At 37.3% G+C, this 23,802-nt stretch overlaps 1 protein-coding gene across 2 annotated transcripts in view; it reads left to right on the top strand.

The window, feature by feature from the left end:
• The window catches only part of LOC142348354 (splicing factor 3B subunit 1-like), a 55,180-nt gene that overhangs the window by 2,044 nt on the left and 29,334 nt on the right, over positions 1 to 23,802 (top strand). For both annotated transcript variants that reach the window (XM_075399669.1, XM_075399671.1), the window contains 11 exons: positions 182 to 1,276; positions 1,607 to 1,882; positions 2,455 to 2,812; positions 5,487 to 5,709; positions 6,281 to 6,476; positions 13,625 to 13,745; positions 14,072 to 14,218; positions 14,631 to 14,767; positions 15,478 to 15,666; positions 16,406 to 16,581; positions 18,770 to 18,913. In XM_075399669.1, coding sequence (XP_075255784.1) covers positions 182 to 1,276; positions 1,607 to 1,882; positions 2,455 to 2,812; positions 5,487 to 5,709; positions 6,281 to 6,476; positions 13,625 to 13,745; positions 14,072 to 14,218; positions 14,631 to 14,767; positions 15,478 to 15,666; positions 16,406 to 16,581; positions 18,770 to 18,913 — 3,062 coding nt within the window. The remainder of the gene's footprint in view (positions 1 to 181; positions 1,277 to 1,606; positions 1,883 to 2,454; positions 2,813 to 5,486; positions 5,710 to 6,280; positions 6,477 to 13,624; positions 13,746 to 14,071; positions 14,219 to 14,630; positions 14,768 to 15,477; positions 15,667 to 16,405; positions 16,582 to 18,769; positions 18,914 to 23,802) is intronic.

The raw sequence follows: 23,802 nt of genomic DNA, 5'->3' as shown, positions 1-23,802 counted from the left end.
GGGTTATATGAGTTCGGGAACTTATCCTGCTTGGCTCTTAATGAAAATGGCATCCTCCCGCAATTGGGTCCTCAATTTGCCTAAATATGAATCATATTAAGTGGGGCTGAATGTTTAAATGAAGTTAAGGTGAAATACTTCCTACTCCAAGAATTGTTCCCAAGCTGCGATTCGAATTTAGGTTTCGTTGATGCAAAAGTTGGCGGCCAAGCAGCAGGAAGGGAACCTGAAGCCAGTTGCAAATGGAGCTTCGATCACCGAGGAGCGGAAGCGTAAGCGGTGGGATCTCTCGACCAGTGGAGAAGAGGCAGAAACTCCTCAGCAGAAGAAAGCGGTGAATGATTTTGCAGAAGCACAGACACCACACATGCAACGATGGGATGAGACGCCAGGACGAACCAAAGGTTCCGAAACTCCGGGTGTTACGCCCTCAGCAAGTACTCGAATGTGGGAAGCTACGCCAAGTTATATGACGCCTGGTGCTGCCACACCATCACAAACTCCAGGAGGAGGAGCTCAAACACCTGGACGTACTCCCGCTGGAGGTGGCGGCGGTGGGCAAACGCCCAGTGCGAGAAGAAATCGGTGGGATGAAACTCCAAAAACTGACCGTGAAACACCAGGGCATCCGAGTGGTTGGGCAGAAACTCCCAGGACTGATCGAGGTGGAGAATCTGTTGCAGTTGAGAGCACTCCAACACCCGGAGCTTCTAAGAGAAAAAGTCGATGGGACGAAACGCCAGGCACAGGAGGAGGAGCAACCCCTGGTACACCAATGACACCAGCCGGAACCCTAACCCCTGGAGGAGGAATTACTCCAACTGGGTTAGGTGGAGTTACCCCGGGTTCCATGACTCCTAATACTGCTTCTGGAATGTTCACCCCTTCTGGTGCGACACCAATTGGACAAAAAGCGATGATCATGGCAACTCCAAGTCCCGCAGGACTTGTTACTCCAGAGCAAATGTACGCCTATCGTCTGGAAAAGGAAATGGACGATCGGAACCGAGCTCTATCCGATGCCGACTTAGACTCGATGTTACCTGAAGGGTACAAAGTCCTGCCACCACCGGCTAATTATGTACCCATGCAGACTGTGAACCGGCGATTGACTGCAACGCCTACTCCGATTTCGATGTTGAGTGGGGCTACTCCTGTTGGTTTTACGATGCAATCGGAGGAACCGACGAAAGTCGGACTGGAACAGATGCCCGCAGGCAATCTCCCGTTTCTGAAGCCTGATGATGAACAGTACTTCGGGAAACTTTTGACCGAGGTGAGAAATATTGTTTAGTTCTCTCGAACGAAGTTAGAGCCAATTCTTGTAGCCGTGTGTGTATATTAATGCTAAAGACCATTTTTGCTTGATCCATTTTACTTTGCCTATTTATTGACTTATTCGTTTTTAACCTTTTCCATCGTTCTTTAGCGAAATTGCTCTCTCCCGCTCTAGTTCAAAATCTTAAGCCCTTGAGGCTACAAACAAAGCTAGTGCGACGCCAGTCGTTTCACAGGATCTAATATTGTATTCTGCTAGAACAATTCCGTCTTTGCCAATACCAATTTTTTGACTATGTGCACCGTGTTCATGACTGGACTTGTTTAGGTTGACGAAGAAGCATTGCCCCCTGAAGAGCAGAAGGAGCGTCGCATTATGAAGCTGCTCCTTAAGATCAAAAACGGAACTCCTCCCATGAGGAAAAGCGCTTTGAGACAAATAACAGACAAAGCGAGGGAGTTCGGAGCGGGTCCCTTGTTCAATCAGATCCTGCCTTTGCTGATGTCACCGACGCTTGAAGACCAAGAGCGACATTTGTTGGTCAAAGTGATCGATCGAATTCTCTACAAGCTGGACGATCTCGTCAGACCATACGTGCACAAGGTATATTTGAAGTAAAATTAGTAGATTGAGGTCTGTTTACCGCTACCATATAATAAAAAGAAGAAAGAGTAAGTTTCTTCGAATTGAAATCAAACTAGTCTTGTTTTTTAACAATCAACATGGAGACAGTTAGACGGAGTAAATTTGAAATTTGCGCATAATTCATACCACTGAAATAGTATAATCACTAAGTTGTAGCTTTAGTTATTTACATCTTAAAAGGCACAGTAGTTTATTCAGCAATTTTGTTTCTATGTTCTCACATTTGTTCCATGCAATAATTTAATTGATTTGCTCATAAATGCTGTTTTAATGATAAATGTGTTGTAATTGTCTCATTTGCTTCGTGTCTGGAACCCACTTGCCTTTGAAGTTTTATGAATTCGCTGATCAATCAGATTGAAAATGAGTTTATTGAATCATCTAATTTTTTAGAATAACAGAAAAGGAAGTGGACTTTCTGAACGAATCAAAATATAACCGGACTTTTTTTGTATGACATTCCATAGTGGACCCTCTAATGTTGATGTCTATACAAGATAAAAATTATTTTCCGCAGTGTTATATTTTAGATCTTGGTAGTCATCGAGCCCCTTTTGATTGACGAAGACTACTATGCGCGCGTGGAGGGACGTGAAATCATTTCTAACCTGGCCAAGGCTGCAGGTCTGGCTCAAATGATCTCCACTATGCGACCTGACATTGACAATCTGGACGAGTATGTACGAAACACGACTGCGAGAGCGTTCGCAGTTGTTGCCTCGGCTCTAGGAATTCCGTCCTTGTTGCCCTTTCTGAAGGCTGTGTGTAAGAGTAAGAAGTCATGGCAAGCGAGGCACACTGGGATCAAGATTGTGCAGCAGATCTCAATTCTGATGGGATGTGCAATTCTGCCCCACTTGAGGAATCTGGTCGAGATTATTGAACATGGTCTGTATTCCCGACTTTTTCTAAAATTTGCAAATTTGCTTTTTCTAAAATTTTCTTCTAAAATTTGCAAATAATAATGATTGACAACTAATAATCGTGTCCGGGGAAAACAGTCCCAAATACCGAAAGATTCTGGACTGTGTTGTCTGAGAATATTTTGTCTGTTCACTGCAATAGCATACATTGTGGACTCTACAAACGAGAATTGTAAACTTAAGTCATATATTTGTAATCGAAATGGACAAATTTAAATAGGCAAATGTATTAGGTATCGATATATTCACGAATGAGTGATGTCTAAAAATGAGCCCTGCTTGAAATTTTGCGCTGATTGCATAAAACTAAGTGTAACAGACTATCAGCAAACGCACATAAGGTACTAGTATCTAATTGTGGGGGTTCTTGGAAAACCCTTGAGTTGGCTTAATTTTTTAAGGGCAATTTTGTGAGTTTTGGATTTCAATTGCTTAATTAATCAAACTATTACGCACTAGGTATGATTATTCCTCTGTGCCATATCTAAAAAGCTGCGAAGACACAATCTTTAAAATATATTTTTTTTCGGGATTGATCAGTTTTTTTGCAGCTATTTGATAGCAAAAGCGTAGAACTTGTTTTGTTCACTGCCTTCAACAGCTCAAGAACTGAATTGCATGCTTCAATATTTGAAAAACTCGCAAGTGTAAGTGCTCGATTGGTTTGCACCGTTAGGTTTGTAATTGATCTCAAAAGACGTTTATTAGTCCTGTTGCTCCAAAGAGATAAACGGGTAACGCCCGAAAAGCATGGTGACTTGACTGAGCATTTCTCTAACAGAATTTCTAGTGTCCAAGTAAGCAATTCGCCGACACTGATGAGGAGGCCTTTTTTCATGGTGTGAAGGGAAATTCTTAGACTACAACACCCCCTTCTACCCCACTCCACCGAATTATGCGTAGGTTTAAATTCAATATGTAATTACAACCAGTTTTTTTATGTAAGGGGGCCTCCCTCTTTTCTGTTTGGTCATAGGTGACTGACCTTTCTCACAGACTTACGATGTTTTTAAGCTCTTAATTGCTGTCAAAAAAGATTGAAGGGATTGTCGCCAGCGTATTTTTTAATGCAATATTTTGGTTTGACCGTTTTCGCTTTTTAGAGTGACTTCTAAGTCCTTGGACCGCAATGGAATCCAGCCCCATCGTTCGACTTTAGTTTGTCACATTTGTATATTGTTAACGGACCGTAAATGGAGGTCTTTTGATGACATGGAATTCTATTGTTTAGAGCTCTCTGCCTTCTTAAAAACGTCGAATCTTCTGTTTTTCAGAAACAAAACGTTATGCTGGAGCTTAATCTCTGTTTCTTTTACATCTTTTCGTGTTTCAATCACGATGAGGTTAAGGCTGTAAAGCACGGTTTTTTACGGCCATGTGCCAGCGATTTTTGTTTATGATTTGTACAACAAAGCAAAGTATTCGCATGAAGTTCATTGAAAGTCCGGCCATCCATCTGGCAGGTGTCTTAAAAATACAGCATGTCTTGTAAGACTAACGTGAGATTTTTCCTCAGAAGGCTCCACAAAGATTGTCGGATTCTTTTAAAAATCTTATATCTGGGGAAAGTCAAATAGAAAGGAGCTGGAATTTTGAAGCTAGACTTTGCTAGGTCTATGCTATTTTTATGTGATCTTTATTTTTGTCTTACAGACTTGACTTTTGATTACTTTTTTGTCCTTGACATCTTACATTTTAATTGATTTCATTTAAATTAAACCAGCTGAATTCTTTCAGCAGTAGTAAAAATTTAGTAGCTAAAATTTATTAAAAAGGCATCTGAATTATCCTCGTCGTTTTCTACAGTCAGCTCTATAGTAACATAATTGAGACCTGCTCAGATCCTATCGGCTGAAGCAAGAAACAGTTGACCCCTCCTCCCTATCCATTAGCACCAGTGCGTTCTTCTTACCGAAATAAAACTATAGGAGTAATTTTGTTTTTTTTTGCGAGAGTTTCGTCGTTTCAATCCGCGGTAATTTTGATTTTAAATGTTAACTGAATTTACAAAAAAGTAATGTTTTGCTCCACCGAAAACTAAATAACTGGGCTCAATTTAATAAATACAATCTAAACTACAATCTAAAATTACATCTCGCATATAAAATTAAAAATGCTATTTAAAAGCTCCTATTTGTGTCTTAATAGGTGTTTTGCATGATGGTTGAGGACAAAGTCACTCGAAGTTTATTTGGATCGTCGTTTACTATTTGAGGTTCTAATCAGAGATGTCTTTTTTCCCCATTTTTCATCGCTTTTTAATATCAGATTTGTTACTCCATCGAGGTTGTTTTCACAAGCTATTTTGTTCATTGGCTCTGCTGAAGTTTTACCCGATTGGTAACACTCTTAAAAATTTCGGATGTTCCCCAAGATCTTACGTCTTTACTATTTCATTTAAAACTTTCTTTTGACAGAATTAGTTAGTGTTGTTTTAAACCTACAGGTCTCTAATGTATTTTGCATCTCTTAATCAGGCAAAAAGGTATTCATCTATGATTTGATTGTTAAGTTATTTTCGAATTTTTCACAAGAAAATATTTAACTTCAAATAACTTGTTGCGAATAACCAGACAAGGCATTACCAATTATTATCATAATGTTTAGTTTTAGTCAGGTTCTAATGTTTTTTTTTTCAGGCCTAGTGGACACGGAACAGAAAGTGCGAACGATCACAGCTCTGGCTCTCGCAGCACTGGCGGAAGCGGCAACGCCCTATGGCATTGAGAGCTTTGACAGTGTGCTGAAACCACTTTGGAAAGGTATCAGACAGCACAGAGGCAAGGGATTGGCTGCCTTCCTCAAGGCCATCGGATACTTGATTCCATTGATGGATGCTGAATCGGCTAACTACTACACCAGGTATGTTGCATTGGTACTTGACACATTAACTTGCAAGTTTTAAAATGCCAGATCACTGCAGTGTCAGATTCTCATGTACGAAATTGCTTTTTATGCATTTGACGCTTTTTTTTAAATAAATTGACAGTTCAATTATTGGTGACTATGTTTTGATGTATGAAACAAAGATTCTCTTTAGAATATTCATCTATGAAAAAGTTGATCAAATATGATCCTTAGATGATGCTGAAATTTTGTACCAGCTTCCTAAAATAGTAATAGTTTCGGCAATGCGTAGTAATGCAGCCGTGATTACACTAGCTTGTGCATAATGTAGAACATTTCAAACGTTCGTCCTGTTCATCGGTGTCTTTCACGTTCTTTGTGTTCACAGATGTGATCCTTATGTTGAGATGCTGAGATTTGCAATTAGCTACTTAAAGTAACAACAGTGTCTGGGATTAGTAGAATTGCTGGCCTCATGTTACGTAATTGCTAAAAAAAAATTCAAACGCTCAGTGACCTGTGACTTGTGAAAATTGAAACATTGTCGAGTTAATCGGTGTTGACATTTCTCTTCTGTTGTGTGTAGGGAAGTGATGTTGGTTCTGGTGCGTGAGTTCCAGTCACCAGATGAAGAGATGAAGAAGATTGTGCTGAAGGTGGTGAAGCAGTGTTGTGCAACAGATGGTGTGGAGCCGGGATACATCTCAACTGAGATCCTGCCCCCCTACTTCAAGTACTTCTGGAACCACCGCATGGCCATGGACAAGAGGAACTACAGACAGGTAGGCAGAGATGCTTGTTAGAGTTCGATATCGTAAGAATAGGGGGTGACGCCAGGTAGAACAGTATGGCCAAGTTTACTAATATCAGTTACTGGTCTATTTTCATACCTGATTGTGCCTTCTAACAATTGTTTGACAATACCGTCTCTGAATCCAACTTTTTACTGGCCCGTTTTTACTGGTTGAATATTTTCAGCTGGGGTTGTTGGTCGTTGACCATTTTTTTTTGCAAAATTGTGGAACATCAAAAACTGTGACCGTAAACTTCCTGTTTCTCTAACTTTATAAACTCAAGCGCCAAGGTTGATGATTGGTAAAGACAATATATCTCAAATTAATCGAACGCAGAGCGATCCAGTACAGCTCATTCGAATGGAGATGTTGTTATTGAAGATTTGTTTTTGATATTATAAAAAATCAGTGTTATCAAGAGAAATCATTTTCTATTGCTCTGAAATGAGGTTTGAGGCAATTATTGTTAGCCTGTGTGTCTTTAAGGCGAAATTCTTGCTTTACAGCCTTGACGTTTCGGGTGACTTTTACGTTCTAGACTTTTTGCGTGATCTAAATTTCTCTCTCATTCGCACATTTGAGCAGTTGACCTCAATTGAGGCAGTTTACTACTAAAAGTCAAATAAAAATTGCACTGAAATTGGTGTCATTTTAAATAGCTTCGTTAACGAGCTACTATTAACTTTCTCTTGGCTTTTTACAATTCAAAAAATTTGAACTGTAGTGGTGCACTATCTTTTTTTAATAGCCGCGAAGCGATAGCTGACGCTATTATTGGCCTTCTGTTGGTTTTTTACAATTCAAAGAATTTGAATTTTATTGGGGCGCTGTCTTTTTTTAAGATCTGTTTACACATTTTCATGATTTTTGAAGTCAAATTGGAGTAGTGATTTTGGTCACGCCGAAAAAGGAAGTGGAGCGAAAAAGCGAGTGGTTTTGCGGCGTGAAATTTTTTCGCTCTAAATTTAAAGTAGAGTTAGAAAACGGTGTTTGAAGAAAAATTCGCTTTCTCGCTAGTGGTTTTTTGTTCACATGCGGCAATTTCACTTTGATTTTTACTGTTTTCTCGATTTTTTGGATCGGATTTTTTCTAAATGGTTTTCCCAATCCATTCATAGTCCGTTCAAGGTCTAGTTTTCTGTTTAGTCAATGAAAATTCTTTGAATTGTGCGTCAGGACTTGTCCTGCTATGTTTTTTATTTCGTCGTCAAGATTTTTGTTACGACCATATGACGTCACAATCACTTCAAATGAGAATCACTTCACATCACTTTTTGTTCATTCGTTCATGCAATTTCAACTGAATTACGTGTTTGACGTCATTTTTCACTCTTAGTGGAGCGAGTTTTTTTTTGTTCATTCGCGTGAACAATTTTTTTTGTCACACGTGACTTACCTCACTTTCAAAAATGACTTCCTCTCTCAGAAATGGACTTTTCTTTACTATAATTCAAAAAGATAAGGTCAAATGAGTGCTTGTCACTCTAAATGAAGGGTATTTGAGGGCATCTATTAGAAGTAGCAATAATTTAAACAGATTCTTAAGCAAAATATAACATAAAAGGTCTATTATGTTTTTGAGACCGCAGGTCTACGAAGCTATTGCGGCTATTTTCTGTCAATCTGCCAGCTATGTTTTAAATCGATTCAGTCTTTTTCCTGCTCTGTTGTCAATTAGAAGTCACATTAGAGTAGTGATTTTGATCGCGCTGGATCAGTAAAAGAATCGAAAAAGCAAGTAGTTGAAGGCAAAAATTTTCGCGTTTGTTGTTTGTCTTGTTTCTTACTGGTATCATTGGCTCTCTTATTATAAAAGCTAGTTTTTGGTTTCAGTTGATATAGGAGGTTTTAACTACTTTGTCACTTGTTTTTAACAAATGTTAGTGATTTTTTTAGTCCTACGCAGTTTTTGTTTGTTTATTGTCATGTCGGCTAATCGCAATGATCACGAGTCTTATTAGCTATTTACTGGTGACAATTCAGTTCGAACATTTTATGAAAATGTGAGCATACTAATTTAAATTAGAGAGCTGACTTTTTTATTAATTCACCAATTTTTCAAGTTTTGCTGTCAACGGGAAGACAAATAGGGGCACTGAATTCAGTTGCCCTGAAGTAGTGAAGGCAGCGAAAATATTAATCTTATCACTGCGTTTAAAGTGGTGTGAGGAAAATCGTCGTTTGAATAAATTTTTGTTTTTTTTTCAGAATAGGTTTTCAAAAACATTACAAAATTTCTTCAGATTCCATTAAGTTCTTTAAGTGAAAATGCAATTCGTGATATGTCCTATTTTGTTAAAATTTGTGTAACTATTTCCACGTTTTTCTTCTTTACCAATCAGAAGTTTTACAGTTGTATTCTTAAAATTCGGCTACTACGAAATATTTATTAGTTGACTTCTTTCAATGTTTTAAGAAACCAGTGGTAAAACATCAATGGCGAAAGCAAGAAAATAGGGGGCAGATATAATCGAGGTAATGAAATGCAATATTTTATCGAAGTCTATCAAAATAAATTAGAGCATTTTTTTAGTTGCTCTCAGACGAATTTTGTAGCAATTATATTATTAGGTCTTTTTTGTGAAGTCTTGGGCAGTCTTCTTTGTAGGTCTTTTTTAATAGCCGCCGTGAGCTTCTCAACAGCTATTATTGAGGCGCTCTCCTTTTTAAATTCCCTTTAACATGCGGCAATTTCACTTTGATTTGTATCACTGTTTTTTCACTGCAATTTCACTGTTTTTTCGATTTTTTGGATCGATTTTTTCCTAAATGGTTTTCCAAATCCATTCACAGCTCATTCTAGGCCTAGTTTTTTGTTTGAACGAAATTTTCATTTCTCGCTAGTGGTTTTTTTGTTCACATGCGGCATTTTGACATTGATTTTCTGTTTTTTTTTTAAATTGCTCTTGAACGCAGTTCATTGCAATTATTGTAAACGTGTGTGTCTTTTTTATGCAAATTTTTTGCTTGACAATTTTGCGCTTTTCTTCTAGAACATTCTTTGACTTCTCAAGTGACTTTTTCACGCTTTCGTTCATCATTTTTGAGTGATCTCTAGTGCTCCGAAATAAGCTTGTTGCTAATATAAAATCGGTTGCAGCATAGGAAAATTAAGTGACTCGTAGCGCAGTGGTAAGTGGGGGTGGCCATGGATCGGGAGGTCAGTGGTGCGAATCCCGGTGGGGTCGAGTTTTTTTTGCACACATAAAGAAAAATTGATCTATATTAAAGACCATGAATTAAATTGCCTCGCCTGTCGTTCAAGAGCAGTTCTTCCGACATTTGTCGGTTTATGTTCTTATTTTTTAATATGATTTTTTCTTTAAAAATTGTTTTCTCAATTCACTTATAGTTCATTTTAGGTCTAGTTTTTCTGTTTACTCAATGGAAATTCTTTGAATTGTACGTCAGGACTTGTCCTGCTATGTTCTTTAATTCGCTTCACCTTTTGATCACGTTTTTCAATTTACATAAGTCGCAATTTTCACGCTTGACTTCTGACTTACTTCACTCATTGTTTCAACTGAATGGATTTTAAATGCTTTCACGTATTGAATTACGCAATGTAGGGAAAGCGGTCAATGTCAAAAGAGCAAAATCAAAATCAAACGATACGGGATAAATCGATAAAGCCCTGTCACTAAGTTATAGTTCATTAGGTTATCAAAGTTTATTAGGGATTGCTAGCTGACATTAGTATAATGCTTAATAGCTTTGAGTTTAGAAGTTGAATTTAGCATTGGTTTATAATTTAACTGAAACTGCACTCTGAATTAGACAAATTTTAAAACTTAGGAAAAAACTCAATTTCTATTTCTTTTCTTTTTCTGTTTCAATCCCGATGTGCGTCAAGCGCGTCAACGGCGGCTATTTTCCGGCAATCTGCCGATTTTTGTCTGATTGGTTTGACTTCCGTCCTCAAAAACGTGATAAGCCGCGAACGACCGGAGGGCATTAAGTTCTGTGAGAGCCTTTTGGCTTACTGGACAAGTATGCAGTTCACTGATCCCCCCTCACAAACATGCACACATCATCCCTTTCACTTACTTCAATGTAGTCAACTAATGACAAATCCAAAAGCTCGCCAGTCGTTAGAGAGCATTTGGCCCGACCTTAGTTGGTTTTGACACTTAAAGCCATGCAGTGCAGTCAACCGAGGTTTTTCTGCAATCTGCTGTCTGTGTTATAATTGTTTGTATTTATTTTTCAAAAACAATTATATAGGCAAGGCAGGGTTTTCTTTGGTCAATTTTTTTTATTGTGTACACATCGTAGAAAAAAAAGAAACGTTATCTTGTAGCTCCTGCAGAATAGTTTTGACTGTTTCTAATTTTCCAGGGGACGTTTCAGAGGTACAGTTGAGAGGAAAAAACATCAATCAGTATTCAGTACGTGGGAAGAGGCTTTTTAAACTGTTTAAGAGTTATTTTTGTGATCTGCGGAAATCGCAACGCACTTGAATTCGACAGAAATATTTTATTATTTTCTGATGTTTTTCTTAGTGAATTATGTATCTATAAGTAACTCTAAAAATGATATCTGTCTCAACAAAACTTATATTAGCAATAAAAAATTGAACAATGCGTTTCAAACAAAACCGAAAAAATTTTCAGACAAAACTGAACAAGTGTCAGATGTTGAATATAGCTGAAGGATTTTTACGAAAGCTTGTTTTTGCATATCCTCTCCTTAGATTTGAGGGTTTGGTCGCATTAGTTTTCTTGTTGTTTTCTGTATGACATAGTACCTGACTTTCTAATCACAGTGCTGCATTTTTCTACTATATTAGAGAACTAACGTAGAAAACAAAGTGTTCCTTAATTAACAGCTCCAAATCCTTCCTAATACGACCCCTATTGCTAACCTTTCTAAGCCTAAGTTGGTTACTACCGACGCCAATCACTCGCTGGTTGTTTGAGAGCAGTTCACCCAACGATAGTGGGTTATAGTTATTTTTGATCACGCTAAGTGTTTTTAGGTTCGATAGATTTGGTGTTCCTCTGAGAAATATCTATATTTACCAGCTTTTTATAGATAAAATTGGTGTGCAAAGAAAGCTGTGTTTCTTTGTTTTTTATAGCTGCGAAGCTGTAAGCTAAGCGAAGCTATCTTGCGGTGTCCTTGGTTTTTTACGTCGTCTGGCGCTCTTTTTCGTTCTACATTTGTTTGCACAGCAAAGCTGAAATTCAAATTTTTGAATGACTTCTTCCTCGCTAACTGCTTTTGCGCGTGTGACGTCATTTCTCTCTCTCTCTCTCTATCAAAAGTTTTTTTCAATTAAATTAAGTCACAGGATTTTTTGTGTATTAAAGGTCACTATTGAAAGGGGTTCTGCGCAATGAATTTTAATTAACAAGTTTGATTAATTTGTCGCTGAATGTTTTTTATATAGCTTTTTGAGAAGCGTCGATACCTTTTCAACTTATATCTGTATCTGTTTCTTTATTATATGGCACGGAAGTCTATTCTTTTGCAGCTATTCCGGCAATCTGCCGGCCATGTTGAGTCATTTGTTGGAATTCATCTAGTTCTGAGCTTTTGGAATGGTTAGTTGACTTTCGTGAGTTCCAAGTTGTTCTTAAGAGCATGTTTCGTTTTTTGTTACTTCTGTTCTTTTTTGTTGTTCTGTTCTCTTCTATTTCTTTTTTTCTTGCGTTAAGTGAGAGCCGAGAAGAACTTTAAAAGCAATTGCTTTTAATAGTTTTTGGATAATCCGAAGAAATATTTTAAATAGCCGCAAAGTGATAGCTGGGGATATTATTGGCCTTCTCTTGTTTTTTAATAGCCGCAGCTTCTAAGCCGGCTATCATAGTGCTCCTTTTTTTAGAAATGAAAGAATTTGAATTGTTATGGGGCGCTGTCTTTAAGATCTGTTCACACATTTTCATGATTTTTGAAGTCAAATTGGAGTTGTGATTTTGATCACACAGAAACAGGAAATGGATTGAAAAACCGAGTGGTTTTGCGGCGTGAAATTCCTGCGCTCTAATTTTAAAGCAGAGTGAGAAAACGGTTTTTGAACAAAAACTCGCTTTCTCGCTAGTTATTTTGTTCACATGCTGCATTTTCACTTCGATACGGTTTTTCGATTGGTTGGATCGGATTTATTTCTGAAGGTTTTTCTGAATTCATTCATAGTTCGATCCAGGCCTAATTTTTTTGTTTGAACCAAATTTTTATTTCTCGCTAGAGGTTTTTTGTTCAATGTGTGGCATTTTGACATTGATTTGTTTGTGTTGAAATTGTTGAATTGTACGCCAGGACTTGTCTTGGTCTGTTTTTTATTTCGTCGAATAAAGTTTTTTCGCTGTACCTTAGTTCACAGCTTGTTTAACATTTTGCGTGAAATCTTTTTGACTTCTCTAGGCTAGTTTCACTCTTCTCTCATTCTGCTAAAAGTGTTTGACAGCAGTTGCTCAGCAAAGCAATTCAAAATGAAAAGAGTCAGTATCAAAAAACGAAATCAGAAATAGAAACGGGATAAACTCATAAAGCCCAATTTTAGATGCCCGCTACTGGAACTTTGTTCTTATTTACCATCTCTAATGTATATTGGTATTGATACTAGCCCCTGTATCGTCTCACGATGCAACAGGAGTATGTTCAACGACAAAATGACATCAAGATTTTTCGCACTTTAAATTTGTTTGTACAAAAATCATTCACTAGTTTTTTCTTTTTATCCCGATCTTGGTTATGGGAATCAACGCGGCTAATTTCGGGCAATCTGCGGGGGATGTTTTACAATTGTTTTGGGGTGCTGTCTTTTTAATTTCTGTTCAAACATTTTATGATTTTTGAAGTCGAACTGCATTGATGATTTTGGTCACTCGGAAACAGAAAGTAGAGCAAAAAAGCGATTGATTTTGCGGCTTGAAATTTGTTCACTGTAATTTTCAATTTGAGTGGGAAACTGTGTTTGAACAAATTTGCTTTCTCGCTAGTGATTTTTCGATCATATGCGGCAATTTGACTATGATTTTTACAGATTTTTTCAAATTTTGATAGGATTTTTGCTATGGTTTTTTGTTCAATTTTTGATAGGTTTTTTTTTCAATTTTTTGATAGGATGAAAATTCATTAAATTGTATATCCTTTCATTTTACTGTAGCTGTAGTGTTTTTCGTGTGTTGTAGTTGGTGGATACGACAGTGGAGATAGCGAACAAGGTGGGTTCAGCTGAGATTGTGAGGAAGGTGGTTGATGACTTGAAAGACGAGTCAGAACAGTACAGGAAGATGGTCATGGAGACTATTGGTTGGTACTTTAAACAGTTTCACTGCTAGAACCACAGCTGTGTTTTAACCCTATCTGATTGATGTCTATTCATGATAATATTAAATTTAATTGAGATGGCTGGTCTCAGCTCTGATTTAGGCTAACTTTATTCAGACGGGCTGTTAAAAACAATTTTCACAATTTTTCCCAATGTTTCAAAAAAAAAAATCGTGCTGCGTTCCCGTCAAAACGAACAGGCAATTTGAATTAGATAACAGTTTGAAATGCTCGGACTGCAACTGCTTCAACCCTTCTAATCCATGATGTTAAATAGCATCTAAATCTGGATTTACGTTTCTGTTTAGAGAAGATAATGTCGTCGATGGGAGCGACTGAGATTGACAACAGATTGGAGGAACTGTTGATTGATGGCATCCTGTACGCATTCCAGGAACAGACAACAGAGGACATCGTCATTCTCAATGGATTCGGAGCCATCGTAACTGCATTGGGTTAGTTAGAAAGAGCTTGTAATATTTGAAACTGTTGGTTCGGGAAATGGTTTTTTCCCCTCATTGTGTCCCTAATGTCTGTCACCTGTTACTGGGCTGTCAAAAATAGCCCCTATCAATACAAAAAATAACGCATTAGTTTAAGCAAATATTTTAACAAAAAAAAAATAGTTGTCATGACAAAAATCCAGGACTGAAACACGCATACGCATCTTTAAAAAATGGCAGATCTCCGCAGTGTTCCGATCTTCTGTCCAGTAGAAGATCTTTTTTTGTCAAAAAACTTACAAGTTACGTGTTTCGAGCTAGGTTGCGTGACTGTTCGAAATTTTCTGCACACTCAACGAATGCCAGATTTTCTCTTTCGGCGTTCGCTTTGTTGATGAGATTATACTGTGTGGCTGTTTTTCAGGTGAGAGGGTGAAGCCGTATCTGCCCCAGATCTGTGGTACAGTACTGTGGAGGTTGAACAACAAGACGGCCAAAGTGAGACAACAGGCAGCTGATCTAATAGCCAGAATTGCAGCTGTCATGAAAATATGCCAAGAGGTAACATCGAATATAATGTATTGTGGCGTGTCTTTATGCATTTTGCTATGAGCAGTTTATGTTGCTAATACTCGGATGCTCCTGGACTGCTCTGAGAAATTTAAAAAGAGTTACTTATTTTTGATGATTGAAATCACACCTGGCGTTAGTTTTATGTTATACGAATAGTGATTATATACAACTTCGATTGTATTGTGATTACTTGCAACAAACAAATAAGCCAAAACTAAGCGAGATTTGCTCTATTTTATGCTTGACATTCATTGAATGTCACTTCGCAAAAAGGAAGACAAAATGAAAGTCAAGAGTGAATTGAATTAAGTCAAGATTAATTTGTTTAACATTTGAAAGCTTGTGGATACTAACCTTAGGGTTATGATCAGAATAATTTACACATGAATCGTTTTAAGCAGTTGAATACTTTAAAACTGAGCTCTGAAAAACTTTGAGAAACTGTAGAGGTGAGTGAAGCTAAGTCCTTGCTATACTAACTGTGGACTCTTCCTTGGTCTTAAGGGTTTGGCATGCAATCGTGTGTTAAAAATATTTATCGATAATCCTAAATTTCGTTTTTTGTTGCAGAAATTTGTCTGAAAATTATCTCGGCTTTTCTTCGAAAATTCAATAAGAATTCTGCGAAGAAAAGGGCTGTGTTCACTACCCTATGAGTAGCTTTTCGCAATTGCCCTAATTGTTCAAATATTTTTTAGGAAAAGCTGATGGGTCATTTGGGCATCGTGTTGTATGAGTACCTCGGAGAGGAGTACCCGGAAGTATTGGGAAGTATTTTGGGTGCTCTGAAGGCCATTGTGAATGTGATCGGAATGACGAAGATGACTCCACCCATTAAGGATCTCCTGCCTCGATTGACTCCCATTCTGAAGAACAGACACGAGAAGGTGAGATAGATGCACTCTTATGAGTAAAGGGTACCATATTTACCCTCCTCGACTCTTGAAATCTTAATCTTCGCCCCGCCGAGTGTATTTGTATAGTCAAACAGTTATACTACACCGATTCATTTGACCCCCCCCCCCCCCCCCACATTTTCGCGCATCTTTTTCAACCATTTATCATTACACCGCAATTTTTACCTCCCAACCGTTCCACAAGCTCCTCAAATCTCCGATTTAAAGTATTAATCCCTAAACTCGTTATTTAAAACATAAGTATCCTCAATCTTAATATTATGATAGAGGGTGAAACAAATAGGAGGAAAACCGAACATTATAGCCAAATATACGAGTATAAATACTCGCTCTTTTTCACGTTGTCTGTTTCAAGACAAGTTATTTGATCTTTTAAATACTGAAATATAATCAGGCGAATGAGCTAATAATCCCGTAGGCTGTTCGTTTTAAAATACCAGTGAACTGGGCTTATGACTACTGGTTCAGTATTTCATCTGAATTTATGTCAAATTAAAGCTGGACGAAATGTCAGCTGATGGAAATTAGATATTAAAATGAAAGTCATCATGAAATTGTGAAACAACATGGTAGAATTAGCTATCAATTATTACTTTACAGATCACCTTTCATGGCCATTTTGAGAATCGTTAATGCTATACTAAGATTGAACACCGTTAGTTAAAGGTAATCAATTGAAGCAATACAAACTTACTTTTCGTGATTACAGGTACAAGAGAACTGCATCGACTTGGTAGGCAGAATCGCGGACAGAGGCTCCGAGTATGTGAGTGCGAGAGAATGGATGAGGATTTGTTTCGAGTTGTTGGAATTGCTCAAGGCACACAAAAAGAGCATCAGAAGGGCCAGTGTCAATACATTTGGATACATTGCAAAGGCTATCGGGTTAGTAGCTGAAGAAAACATGCCCTGAAATGTCTATCTTTAAAGTCTCTAAAAACTGCGATGGATGCAACTAGATCGAGTATTCTACCTTTTTTTATCGCCCTGTACGAAATGCAACTACACTCGTTCACAAAATTAAACGTTGAAGTTGTTAAATTACATGGTAAACTGCTTTCAGAGCCACTTTCAGTACCGATTTTCGTTTATTTTGAGTTTTAACTGAATCGACTGTAAATGAATAGAACTTCTACTCTTAATTTCAAAAAGATGTCTGGGTACTCAGGCAGAGAATGAATATAGAAACTTGCCAGTTGTCCGTAAGAAGCAGTTAATTTCAGTCTCACAAAAATAGGTTCAATTTAATAAGCTTTTGAGTTTACAATGCCGAAATGGGATTTTGTTCTTTCACTCTCAGTCTAAATCTTATTAGCGGAATCAAGTGAATTTTTCCAAAATACTACCCCGCACCGTTGAATCCTTTCTTTGCCCAGCTGAATTAATTTGAGGACTTCCTTACATTCTAGCGATTTTCGTTCGACATTAATTGCTTTAAGTTTTAAAAGTGCTTGAATATAAAACAGCTTTCTAGCTTGGGTTTTTTTGTTCACATGCGCCAGTTTGAGTTTGATTTTTATTGTTTTTTTTATTTTTCTGATCGGATTTCTTGCTAAATATTTTTCAATCCGTTCATAGTCCATTATGGGTCTAGATTTTTTGTTTAATCAAAATTCTTTGAATTGTTGGTCAGTACATGTTCTGATCTGGTTTTTTTTTCGTCGACGGTCGCCCTTTTTTCGCTTTACATTTCACACAGCGAAGCTGAAGAAGTTAATTGTCTGAATGAATTTTTCCTCTCGATTACGGCTTTTGCAAGCGTGACGTCATTTCTCTCTCTCTCCCTCTTTTTGTGATTAGATTTGATCATACGTGACCCAACTCGCTCAATAAAGTGACTTTTTCACTTTAAAACTTTAGTTTAATTTGAATTAGTTCAAGGTCAAAGGAACTCATATGTGTGTGATAAAAGTCCCTAACAAAAAGGCGTCTGCGAATTGAAAGCTTTTTTAATTTATCGTTAAATGTTTTGTATATAGATTTTTGAGCGATCGATAAACTTTTCAGCTTATAGCGGTTTCGGTTTCTATCTTATTATACGACACGCAAGTTCATTTTGCGGCTATTCCAGCAACCTGCTGCCTTCCGAACATTTGCAATTGCTCTCGAATGAAGTTCGAAGCATTTATGGTAGTCGTGTGTGTCTTTTAATGCAAAAGGTCTACTTGGTTGTTCTGATTTTTCGAATAACTTTTACAACCTTGACTTGTGAGTTTTGCGTTGTCTAAATTGTTCACTCTTGAACAATTTTGAGCAGCAGAATTCAATTGATTGCAGTTTTCTACAAAAAGTCTAATGAAATTTTGTACTTTGATTTTTAATACTGGTCGATGATCATTACAATGAGGAGCATGCAAAATACTGGTCGATGCTCTAATGACATTATTTGATGAGTATTGGTAAATTGTTTGCCCCCTCCTGCAGGCTCCCCTACTCGCGCAAACCAAACTAGCACGTCCGTCTTGGTCCTCCCGCGACTGCATCGGGATACAAAAAAGTCAATCCCCCACCTGTTATTCGAGAGCAGTTTTTAGTTGAAAAAGAACACGCAGATTACCATATAATTTTTCAATCAGACAGTTTATGTTCGTTCGTTAACGAGTGCGTTTACCCTCTTTTGTTTAACAATATAACTACTGAGTTGTACATCCGTAAGTTTAAAATTTATTGGATATAAAGTGTTTTCTACATACTTTAAACATCTCTTCGATGTATCGTATGGCTGTTCCTATTAAAAGTTCATTTCTTTAACAAATCTCGTAACATGTAGTGCCATTGTGTCACCCCTAAACCAAATCAACAGAAAATTTAGAGCGTTTGTACAAAAAGCTACAGAACGGTTTTGACTAAATCTCCCTGATGTAGCCATTTGATCGGCTGCAGGACAAATTCTGAATCTTAACTTTTATGGGAACTAGTGCGGCTAAAGATTAGCTAGAGGAGTTAGCTAGACCCGCCAAGCTGGCAGGTGTATAATAGAGAAGAAATCAAGTTTAAATAGTTCATTGATATAGATTATGCAGCTAGTTTTGCATTTGAAAAGTCTATTTTGATTGTTCGACCGGTGTTTCAGGCCACACGATGTGTTGGCGACGTTGCTGAACAATTTGAAGGTGCAAGAGAGACAGAACAGAGTGTGTACGACTGTGGCCATTGCCATCGTGTCAGAGACTTGCTCTCCCTTCACTGTTCTACCCGCACTCATGAACGAGTACAGGTTCGTATCAAAGATAGCTTGCTCAATCTCCCAATTTTAAAGTACTTCTTACGTGGCGTAAAATTAAAAGCTTTTGGTGCTCATTATTGCGCACTTTTAGTGAACAGGTCCCCTCCCCGAATCATGCAGGTTCACAATAGAATGGAGCCCCATTACGTCGCTTAAAAGCAATTTCCGACGTTAGCCGGTTAATGTTTAATTGCTCTCAAACGAAGTTTGTAGCAGTTCTGTTAATTGTGCTGGTCTTTTTAATGCTTTTTTCGTATTACGACTTTTTGTGTATTTGAATTGAATTTTGAATAAAAAGATGTAGAGCCAACAATTTTTGTTATTTGCCTTGTGTAATTGCTCTCATACTTTAGTTCATTGACTTCACTCGTTTCTTGATTTTGTAGCCGCCCTCATCTTCTCAGCCGGCTGTTATAGCGCTCCTAATTTTTTTTACTTCGTCGAACTTTTTTCGCTTTACCATTTTTCCGCTTTTTCGACATTTTGCGTGAAATCTTTTTGACTTCTCTAGGCTAGTTGATCTCTTCTCTCATTCTGCTTAAAGTGAATTTGAACAGCAGTTGCTCAGCAAATCAATTCAAAATGAACAGAGTCAGTATAAAAAATTGAAGTCAGAAATAGAAACGGGATAAACCCATAAAGCCCAATTTTAGACGCCCGCTAATTGAAAGTCTTTACTTTACGTCTTAGTTACCATCTCTAATGCTTATTGGTATTGATAGTAGCCCCTGTATCCTCTCTCTAAGAAACAGAAGTATGTTCAACTACGAAATGCCATCAAAATAAATCGGACTTAAAAAATGTTTTTGTACAAAAATCTTTTTTTAATAGCCGCACAGCGATAGCTGGGGCTATTATTGGCCTTCTCTTGGTTTTTTTTTATTTCGTCGTCATGATTTTTGTTACGACCATATGACGTCCAAGCCACTTTTTGAACATTCGTTCATGCAATTTCACTGAATTGCATGTGTGACGTCATTTTTCGGTCTTAGTGGAGCGAGTTTTTTTGTTCATGCGCGTGATTAAATTTTTGGTCACACTTGACTTACCTCACTCTCAAAAATGACTTCCTCAATTTGAAATTGACTTTTATTTACTTTAACTCAAAGAGATAAGGTCAAATGGGTGTGTGTCACTCTAAATGAAGGTTATTTGAGATCAGCTAATAGAGGCAGCAATAACTTATACAGTTTTTTAATCAAAATAGAACAGATCAGCCTTCAATGAAAAGACGAATTTTTTTGGTCTGTCTTTTTTACTGTTTTTTTAGACTGCCGATCTACGAATCTATTGCGGCTATTTTCTGGCAATCTGCCAGCTATGTTTTTCAATATCTTCCATTCTTTCAATCCCAATCATGCTGATTGGGATCAACGGCGGCTATTTTCCGGCAATCTGCCGGGTATGTTTTCTTGTTAAGCACACTATAGTTGGATGCCTTCACTGTTTGAGATGGCTCGCGCTACTTTAATGGGTCCTGTGTTTAATAGCCGCCTCAGCCTCTCAGCTGGCTATTATAGCGCTCCTATTTTTTTTTACAATTCAAAGAATTTGAATTGTATTGGGGCGCTGTCTTTTTTAAGATCTGTTCACACATTTTCATGATTTTTTAAGTCAAATTGAAGTAGTGATTTTGGTCACACCGAAGCAGTAGTGGTTTGGCGTCGTGAATTTTTTTGCTCTAATTTTAAAGTAGAGTGAGAAAGCGGTGTTCTAACAAAAATCCGCTTTCTCGCTAGTGACTTTTTGTTCACATGTGTCAATTTCACTTTGCTTTTTAATGATTTTTAGATCGGATTTTTTCTTTATTGATTGCCCAATCCATTCATAGTTCATTCTAGACCTAGTTTTTTTAAAACCAAATGTCCCTTTTTGGCTGGTGGTTGTTTGTTCACATGCGCATTTTAACTTTGGTTTTCTGTTTTTTTTTTGTTTTTTTTATCTGTATTTTTAAGAATGGTTTTCCCAATTCACTCATGGTCCCTACTAGGTCTCATCTTTTTTTAGTCAATGAAAATTCTGTGAATTGTACGTCAGGAATTTTTCTGCTATGTTTTTTAACTTCGTCGAATGAAAATTTTTCGCTTTACCTTAGTTCTTAGCTTGTTCAACATTTTGCATTAAAGCTTTTCGACTTCTCTAGGCTAGTTTGACTGTTCTCTCATTCTGCTAAAAAGTCTTTTTAGACAGCAGTTGCTCAGCAAAGCAATTCAAAGTGAACCGAGTCAGTATCAAAAAACGAAATCAGAAATCGAAACGGGATAAACCCATAAAGCACAATTTTAGGTGCCCGTTACTCGAACTTTGTTCTTAGTTACCATCTCTAAGGCTTATTGGTATAGATACTAGCCCCTGTGTGGTCTCAATTCGAAACATAAGTACGTTCAGCTCCAAAAGGACATCAAAATAGTTCGCACTATGAAATTGTTTGTATAAGAATCATTTTTTCAGTAGTTTTTTTCTTTCAATCCCAATCTTGGTTATGGGAATCAACGGCGGCTATTTTCCGGCAATCTGCTGGGTATGTTAATTTCTTTCGCTTCATTCAATCCCAATTGTGATTATGGGAATCAACGGCGAATATTTTCCGGCAATCTGCTGTGTATGTTTTTTTGGAGACATATCGGAGAAATTATAATTTGTCGATAGAGGGTTTCACCGGTATAAATAGTTCCGACGCCAGCTTTGGGATTAATTTTCTGAACTACTATGATTTTTTTGCAGTTGCGAAGTTGCAAGCTGAGCGTGGCTACTTTGCGGGATTCCTGGTCTTTTTTTGTCGTGGCGCTCTGTTTTCCTTTTACATTTGTTCGCACAGCTTAGCTAAAAAAGTCCAATTTTTTTCTCATTGTCCCTAGTAAAAATGTTTAATTGCTCTCGAATGAGAGCCGTTTTTTGGGTTTCTCTCTAGCATAATCTTTTATTTGTCAAGTGATTTTTTCACGCACGTTTTGATTTTTGAGTAATTTCAATTGCTCTCTCCAAATTAAAGTTTGCTGTTCAAACAAAACCGATTGTTGAGAAAGCCCTGATAGCGGAGTGGTTAATTTCGAGGTGATGGAATCGGACTCAGGAGTTCAGGGTTCGAGCCCTCCCGTCTAATGATGTTTTGGCACCCGTAAAGAAAAATTTACGACCCGCCTGTCATTCGAGAGCAATTTTTCCGACGTTAGTCGGTTTACGTTTAGGTCATTCTTATGATTAGATTATGAGCATACGTGACTTACCTCAGGCAATAAAATTACTTCTGCACTTTCGAGCTTAAGTTTCTTTTGGAAGTCGAAGGAACTTATTAATAGCCGCACAGCGATAGCTGGGGCTATTATTGGCCTTCTCTTGGTTTTTTTTTATTTCGTCGTCGCGATTTTTGTTACGACCATATGCACTTCAAATCTGCTTTTTGTTCATTCGTTCATGCAGTTTCAACTGAAGTGCGTGTGTGACGTCATTTTTCACTCTTAGTGGAGCTAGTTTTTTGTTCATTCGCGTGATTAAATTTTTGGTCACACTGGACTTACCTCACTCTCAAAAATGACTTCCTCACTTTGAAATCGACTTTTTTTAAAATTAATTCAAGGAGATAAGGTCATATAGGTGTGTGTCATTCTAAATGAAAGTTATTTGAGAGCAGCTAATAGAGGCAGCAAAAACTTATACAGATTTTTAATCAAAATATAACATATCAGCCTTCAATGAAAAGACGATTTTTTTTGGTTTGTCGTTTTTTAATAGCCGCCCTCATCTTCTCAGCCGGCTATTATTGCGCTCGTATTTTTTTTTTACTTCGTCAAACTTTTTTTCGCTTTACCATTTTGCCGCTTTTTCCACATTTTGCGTGAAATCTTTTTGACTTCTCTAGGCTAGTTTCTCTCTTCTCTCATTCTGCTAAAAGTGAATTTGAACATCAGTTGCTAAGCAAAGCAATTCAAAATGAACAGAGTCGGTATAAAAAATTGAAGTCAGAAATAGACACGGGATAAACCCATAAAGCCCAATTTTAGATGCCCGCTATTTGAACGTCGTTCCTATAAGTCTTAGTTACCATCTCTTATGCTTATTGGTATTGATAGTAGCCCCTGTAGCTTCTCTCTAAGAAACGGAAGTATGTTCAACTGCGAAATGCCATCAAAATAAATCGGACTTAAAAAATGTTTTTGTACAAAATATTTTTCAATATATTCTATTCGTTCAATCCCAATCATGCTTATTGCAATCAACGGCGGCTATTTTCCGGCAATCTGCCGGGTATGTTACTGTTTTTTGAGACTGCAGATCTACAAAGCTACTGCGGCTATTTTCTGGCAATCTGCCAGCTATGTTATAAATAATATACGTTGCTGATAAAAAGGCTTCTGAGGAATGAATTTTAACAAGCGTTATTTTGGCTAAATTTTTTTTACATTGTTATTTTTGAGTGGCGTCGATAACTTTTTCCTTTTATATCTGTATTTGTTTCTGTTTTGCACCCAAGTCTATTTTGCAGCTATGCGGGCAATTGCCGGCTTCGTTTTAATTTTTTAATTATTCTAGCCTATATTTCTCTGTAAATGTATTTAGAAGCAGGAAATCTCAATAATTATTCATAGATTTCAGTCTATTGCCTGCGTTTATACTTACCACAGATTTTTCATACTTATGAAACTATTTGAAAAATGTTAGTACCATTTTTCTTGTTTTATGGACATCCAAGAAACTTGCATCTTCAAATTTTCGGCAATGAGATGCAATATGCATCAAAAAAGAAGCAAAATTGTTGCTCGTAGCTTGAAGCATGTTTATGTTACGCCACCTGCTGCCATTGTCAGTAAAAACATCATTAAGTGGCGTATCAATTGAGATACTGTGCGTTTTTGTTTCAGTTCACAAGGACAATTACTACA

The sequence above is a fragment of the Convolutriloba macropyga genome, chromosome 10 (assembly GCF_964194025.1).
Source record: "Convolutriloba macropyga chromosome 10, txConMacr16.3, whole genome shotgun sequence".
NCBI lineage: Eukaryota > Metazoa > Xenacoelomorpha > Acoela > Convolutidae > Convolutriloba > Convolutriloba macropyga.
The sequence above is the reverse complement of the archived record's forward strand: the minus strand, read 5'-3'. Positions and strand labels throughout refer to the sequence as shown.